We start from the raw sequence: 7,130 nt of genomic DNA, 5'->3' as shown, positions 1-7,130 counted from the left end.
TGGCGGTGGACCGGTGGAGGAGGAGCTTCGGGCAGAGAGGGGCAGCATGCCGGCCGCGGGCTGGCAGGGGGCGGGTGGCTTGGGGGGGCAAGGGCTCACCGGAGAGGGAGAAAAAAATGTTCTCAGTCGACTATGTCTTAACTGGACTCATATATTAAGCCCAGTGAGACAGCTAGGCCCAACCAGGCAGAAGACATCTCTCGAGTCTCCGGGAATTCCTGGCCACCAACCTCCATATCTCCGGAAGCTCGTAGAAATGGGATCAAACGAACGAAGCTTCTCGAGTCCTCGAGCTAGCTACTTGCATGGAAATCGACCTGTCACAACCTGTATAAATACCGGCGAGCTCACGCCACATGACCACATCTCGAGTAAGGGAAAGAATCGACACACACGCTGACGAATTATCACGATCGAGAGCTAGCGCGAAACAAAGCGGTTCATCCAACAGTAGTTGAAGCTTCGTATACAGGAGAGTGTAGCAATGGCGGCCGTGTCCAAGAAGGCTCTGACCGTAGCGGCTTTTGTCGCGATGGCCGTGCTGGCCCCGCCCGTGGCCGCGCTGGTGCCGTACGGCCTGAGCGGTGGGCTATGGGACATGCTCGACGACCCGTTCCGGGTGCTGGAGCAGACGCCGCTCGCGGTGTCCTCCAGGCCGGCGTCGGCCAGCAGCCAGGCGGGGGCAATCTCGCCGGCGGTGGCGCTGGCGAGGTGCGACTGGAAGGAGACGCCCGACGCGCACGTCATTTCGCTCGACGTGCCCGGGGTGCGGCGGGACGACGTGAAGGTGGAGGTGGAGGACAACCGCGTGCTGCGGGTCTCCGGCGAGCGCAGGGCGGACGAGGAGAAGGAGGGCGAGCGGTGGCACCGCGCCGAGCGCGCCGCGGGGAGGTTCTGGCGGCGGTTCCGCATGCCCGCCGGCGCCGACGTCGACCGCGTCACCGCGCGCCTCGAGGACGGCGTGCTCACCGTCACGGTGCCCAAGGTCGCCGAGCACCGCAGGCGGGAGCCCCGCGTCATCAGCATCGCCGGGGAGGACGCCAACAGCGGTGGCAAGGGCGCGGAGGTCAGGACGTCGAAGGCCGATGTGTGATCGAGCACAGAGCTAGCGCTTGTGACTTGTGCAGGACATCGCGATTTGGAGAACTATCGGTTGTTCACGCGTTCATATGTGGAAATGTCTTTTGCCTATGTGTGTGTGGTAAATTGTGAGGTTGCTCTGTATTGCCGATGAAATGGGATTTGTGTTCAATATTAACGTGGCGAGAGTTGTCTTGTGTTCTACCCTTATGAGCTGATGTTGGATCCTTCGATCAATCGAAACATTTACCACTTCTACGCTAAATTTTGTACTGATTTAATCTCTTGGAGCAGCATACTCAATAGTAGTAGTACTCGCCTGTTTTCGTAAGCAAAAGTTGCGTTTTGTGGTACCGGAGTGGTATTTTGGAACATGGAAGTATATCCTATCTTTGTTTTAAAATGAATCTAACATATATTTTGAAATTTTTAAAAAATTAAAACAAAAAATGCACAATTCACACACATATTCACATGGTACGCGCTTAGAAAGTCATTCCGGGAAGAATTAATTTGTCATGTGGCGTGTGTAAAAAGGAAATATATCGGTGCAGAGAATAAGGTTGTTTATATAGATCACAAAAATTATTGATTTTTCATGAAATTTGGAATTTTTTGTAATTTTTTTTCAACAATTTCAAATATAATTTTTTTGTAGAGAGAGCATATGCACCCGAGAGCCGAGTTAAATTTCACAAAAACATGTACTCCTTCATGATAATTTCCTACATATTGCTCCTTCGTAATATTAGTTTTTCTTAAATTATGTTGAAGGGCGAAGGTTTGGTGCACATGAGTATCAGTGCTTCCGGTTTTTAAAATATTTGAAAATTATATTTTTATGTTTTAAAAAATTATAAAAATTATTCAATAAATACGGAAATTCAATTCGGCTCTCGGGTGCGTATGCTCCCTCTACAAAAAATCATATTTTGAAGTGTCAAAAAATTTTGACAAAATTTTTTACGAGTACATCTCTATAATATATGTGAGGTCGTCAAGTTTCACGAAAAACTAATATTTTTTATGATCTATGTAAAAAAGAGAAAATTTATCTTGCGAACAACATTATTTTTAGCACTGTGTTTTATCTTTTTTACACACGTCATATGACAAGTCGATTTTTTATGAAACAATTTTATGAGTGCGTAGCACGTGAAGAATGTACGTGCAAACTTTTTGTTTCAATTTTTTAAAATTGAAAATGTGTGTAAGATGCATTTTAAAATAGAGGGAGCATATGCTCCCATGTTCCAAAACACCATACTCTGTTATGTTATGAATACTCGTGCGAAATTTCGGTAAAAATTATGTTATAATTTTAGCTACAGGAAAACAAATTTATGGCTATATATGGATAATTTTTGTTAGAAATTTTTCTTTTTATATAGTTCATAATACGACATATTTTCTTCCGAAATTTTTACAATACATTCAGAATTTTTTTAAGTATGTGCAGATTTAAACTCAATTTTTTTGAAATCTCATAAATATATTTTTTAAAAACTGAAAGCACTAATGCGCATGTACCAAAGTCACTTTTTGTTAAATTATCCACAGATTGGAGAATGCCTAATATGGAATTATAGCGGTGGAGAACTGGAGATGGACAAGTATGTGTATGCTTCTTCCACCAATTTTTTAAAATGTTATTAAATAAAATTTCTATGCATATCTGTAATATTCTATATGTAAATTTTTTGCGCCTATAGCGTACCATCAAACTTGAACTTAAATTGTGATTCGTGCACCTATAAGATGTGCACATATAAGATGTAGGGTATAATTAAGATGATTTGATGAACTTCATCGACAAGTGGTATATATGGCTAAAAATAGATATCAAAATCCTATATTTTTTCTCACTCCTGTCCATGTGTCAATTGCTGAAGTTGGTCTACACTCTACAGGATAAATTTGTGGACGGGGTTTTATAAAATTATTTTCCTACCAAAAATAGTGCAAAGTGGACCAAAATGTATGAAACCAATTGGAGGTACAACGGTCTTTCAGAGTTCAGAGTTTCAGACTACGTGGTCAAGGAGAGAGAGAGGAAGAGAAGGGGATTCCCCACTCTCTCCCCAAACCTAAATCGATTTCCAAATCGACCCGAAGCCATCCCCGATTACGAACCCGATCTTACGCCATGGTACCGCAACCAATCGCTTCCGCACCAATTCAACCAGCTTTACATCTAATCGAGACTGGCTAAATATTCTTCCATTTCTTGGATTTGGCGGTGCAGATCCGGTTCATCCTGTTGCAGAACCGGCAGGGGAAGACGCGGCTGGCCAAGTACTACGTCCCGCTCGAGGACTCCGAGAAGCATAAGGTCGAGTACGAGGTGAGAGGGTTGCGCGGGTCACCATTAGTTCCGCCCGATTCCAGTTTCGGTTTGTCCTTTGTTGATCCCGTTTCCTCGCTGGTTTACAGGTGCACCGGCTGGTGGTCAATCGGGACCCCAAGTTCACCAACTTCGTGGAGGTATGTCGACTGCTTGATATTGATTCGATCCTGAGCTATTTTCGGCTGCACAATTTTCTCTTGGCACAAAAATGACTAGTTAGCTTAGGAGTAGCCTTCTGCCAGACTAGGTAGTACCAGCGAAAGGACTCTTGTTTCATTTGCAGTTTGGTTGGCTGGGTGCTTAAATCAGCAGACTTTCTTGAGCTGATCGATGGGATTGGAAGCGAGAAACTATTAATTGCGATGTGAATTGTGTGCATTAGTTATATCTTCCTTTTATTCTGTGCTGGCTTATTATGCAGCTGCTAAGGATTAAGATATATGATTTCTTGTAGTATAAATTTTCCAAAGAACGATAGTTAGGATAGCGGTTTATTCATTTTAGTTCTAAAGGAATACGAAAAGGGGTATGATTTACTATCAACACACAGCAGTCTTTAGTGAATCCAAATTGTTTTCAACTACTGGGGTAATCCAAGATTCTGTTGTCTGCAATTCACTGGTATGTTTGCTTATACACGGTCCGATTATTGATTTCTCGTCTAGTAACAAGACTTTTCCACTGTCTTATCAATATGACTTACACTATTCTATTGTTTGTCTCAAAAGAATGTATATAGACACGTTATGACCTTTGCTTACACCCACTTAAACCTTAGGTATTAGTTACATCTGGATTGAGAATTTGAGAAAGTGAGGAAAACATGACTTACCCTATTCTATTGTTTGTCTCAAAAGAATGTAAATAGACATGTTATAAGACCTTTTATTCACTATTGGACTTGCTATATGAGACAATATTGTGTCGACTGATTAGCTCCTTGTTGGATATCTACACATAGCTAAATTTAATTTTGCAATTGACAACTAAAGTATATATGGAAGTGTAACAATATAGAACCTCTTTGTAATATTTTCCATCTGAACTTGATTTCTGATGAATCCATTGATTCAATTTCATTGCTAAAGTTAGTAGATCTGGCTTTGTAGTTTCCTAGTGCATTGACTGATTCCAGACTGTAAAATCTGGCATATGATCTATAGCAGCACTTGAACCTTAAATTTGCTTGGTTTGTGTTTTTTTTTGTCTCACTGTGGAATTTTTCTGATGCAGTTTCGCACGCACAAAGTTATCTACAGGAGATATGCTGGACTATTTTTCGCAATTTGTGTAGATATCACAGATAATGAGTTGGCATACTTGGAATGCATCCACTTGTTCGTTGAGATACTGGACCATTTCTTCAGCAACGTCTGTGAGCTTGATTTAGTATTTAATTTTCATAAGGTACTGTTTTTTCATCCCGGGCTCACACTTTCCCTACTCAGCTTATGGTCTTGTTCTGATCCCTTTTTATGTGGTAGAACAGACACATGTTTGGCTAACCAATTCATACTTTTCTTCTCAATATATTTTTGCATAACCATAATTAATATTATGTGTAACAATTAACATTTGATTTGAGGGGTACCAGTTCACTTGATATGCGTATATGGTTTGTTAGAATAATGTAGCTTAGCGAAGTTCCTCTGTATATTCAAGATCCAAACTTACTAAGCTTTATGTTGCAATTATGTTCACCAACAACTTAATGAATTTCATGATATAAAATTATTGATAGGGTTCAGGTTATGCAATAGTATAATAATAATAATAATAATAATATAATGTGTGGATGCGACTGAGATGTATGAAATAGTTATCCACTTAGAGCATATAGGTTTTACTGACATCTTGACCAACAACTTAATGAATTTCATGATATAAAATTATTGATAGGGTTCAGGTTATGCAATAATATAATAATAATAATATAATGTGTGGATGCGACTGAGATGTATGAAATAGTTATCCACTTAGAGCATATAGGTTTTACTGACATCTTGACCATTTCTGTTACGAAACCTCTCTCTGTATCAGTGTAGTATCAGGATGTTTTTCAACAATTAATCATTTATTTGCACCCGTGTAAAATATGCTTTACCATGTAGTTTGCAGTTCGTTTGGAAGTATCTTGTTCTTATTTCACTTTGTCATGTAGGTTTACTTGATATTAGATGAGTTTATTCTTGCTGGAGAGCTGCAAGAGACAAGCAAAAAGGTGTGTATCTCTTTGTTCTTTTTTCTGACACAATAGTGTTGATCGTAATTATTTATTTCTTTTCATCGCATTTAATAGATGTATATATCGATTTCCTCATTTTAATACCGTATGAAATGAAGGAAGCAGAACTCAGTTTAGTCCCATTGGGAGACCTATGATTGACCAGCTTATGCTGTCTAGAATTGTTGTGGTATTAGCCTTTTCTTTTCCGTAAGGACAGCATGGCGATATACTATGCTATGATCAAATTCATGAGCTTTCTTGAGTTGAGATCCACTTGGGTTGAATTTTTTCATATTTTTTTATTTGCATAAAGAATGAGGTGGGGACTAGGGCTACAGTGGGGGTCTAACATGTCCCTTCACTATTTCAGACTTCGTTTTATCTTTTGTTTAGGCAGTACAAGTCATGTTGGTGCATTAAACCTCTTAACCTAACCATTCTGGATCAGAGCTAGTGGTGTCAGCCTCGATCTCTGGAAGCCCAGTGGTGCCACTAAAAGTGTGTTTAAAAGTGTGTTCATGTGTTCCCTAAACTATCATAGTTAGGTGTGTTTAAAGAGTGTTAAACAAGAAGCAAGTAGGTTAGTTCAATTTCTGTCGTTGGTTGCAAACCAAGCGATCAAGCTAGCACATAAAAAGACACACAGTTTCATAGTTTGAACTCAAACGGTTTCTTAACACTTGCAACGAGCAGCACCCTGAGCAAAAAGTGGATGCTTATGGACATGTTGGTTCGGCATGTTTAATGCTTCCTTTCTTCTTCTTGATGAAGTAACATTTGCAGTGATCTGTACGGTCAGCAAATTATGTATTTTCAACTTCTGTGATTTACTGAAATCGCTGGACACGGGCTTATGTATTCCAAAAATAAGTAACTGTCAGCACCTAACATACTTGCAGGCAATAATAGAGAGGATGGGCGAACTGGAGAAGCTGGACTAAGTAATTTGTCTGATCAAGCCGTTCAAAACTCTCCTTTGAGAATGTATGCAGTTATCATACAATATTCTGTTCAATCTTGTATAGTTGTTCTATCTTTATCACCGGTGTATTCTGAGTTCACTGATATTTGAACTTTGTGGGAATCTAACAGCAGTATTTTTTATCCAAATATAATGATAAACAACAGTCTATTCATCCAAATCCATTGCACCTGTTATTCATTCGTTTTGTTAATAGAATTTTGTGTACTGCCGCTCGTTTCAAGATACTTACGGTTTGGCTTAAGATGTAGTTAAGCTCATTTGCATACACTTGGAACCGAAGTTAGTGTCGGAAACGCGTTTGCCTAGGCCTTTAACGCTCAACAGCTATTACTGCAGAAGGATCTGAATTTATGATATGCATTCTGTCGACAACATGAGGGAAGTTAATTGGAAGGTCGTATTGAGTTGTGAACTGATTAATCCAGCGTCAGTACACCAAGCAGTATCTCAGTACGTGCGGTACGTTCCAGAACAACGGGTTCAGGAGGGTG

At 40.3% G+C, this 7,130-nt stretch overlaps 2 protein-coding genes across 2 annotated transcripts; both read left to right on the top strand.

The window, feature by feature from the left end:
- The first annotated feature begins 363 nt into the window (after positions 1-363).
- LOC127294031 (21.9 kDa heat shock protein) lies at positions 364-1,338 on the top strand. Its single transcript, XM_051323773.2, has one exon. It carries the CDS (start codon positions 485-487, stop codon positions 1,091-1,093), a length of 609 nt encoding a protein of 202 aa, XP_051179733.1. The 5' UTR covers positions 364-484; the 3' UTR covers positions 1,094-1,338.
- A 1,732-nt stretch (positions 1,339-3,070) lies between these two features.
- On the top strand, positions 3,071-6,796 carry LOC127294030 (AP-2 complex subunit sigma). Its single transcript, XM_051323772.2, has 6 exons — positions 3,071-3,229; positions 3,326-3,424; positions 3,514-3,564; positions 4,661-4,834; positions 5,589-5,648; positions 6,554-6,796. The coding sequence occupies exons 1-6, from the start codon at positions 3,227-3,229 to the stop codon at positions 6,593-6,595; spliced, it is 429 nt and encodes a 142-aa protein (XP_051179732.1). The 5' UTR covers positions 3,071-3,226; the 3' UTR covers positions 6,596-6,796.
- Positions 6,797-7,130: the final 334 nt, after the last annotated feature.

This window comes from Lolium perenne, chromosome 4 (assembly GCF_019359855.2).
Source record: "Lolium perenne isolate Kyuss_39 chromosome 4, Kyuss_2.0, whole genome shotgun sequence".
Lineage (NCBI taxonomy): Eukaryota > Viridiplantae > Streptophyta > Magnoliopsida > Poales > Poaceae > Lolium > Lolium perenne.
This window is presented reverse-complemented; position numbering and strand designations above follow the sequence as displayed.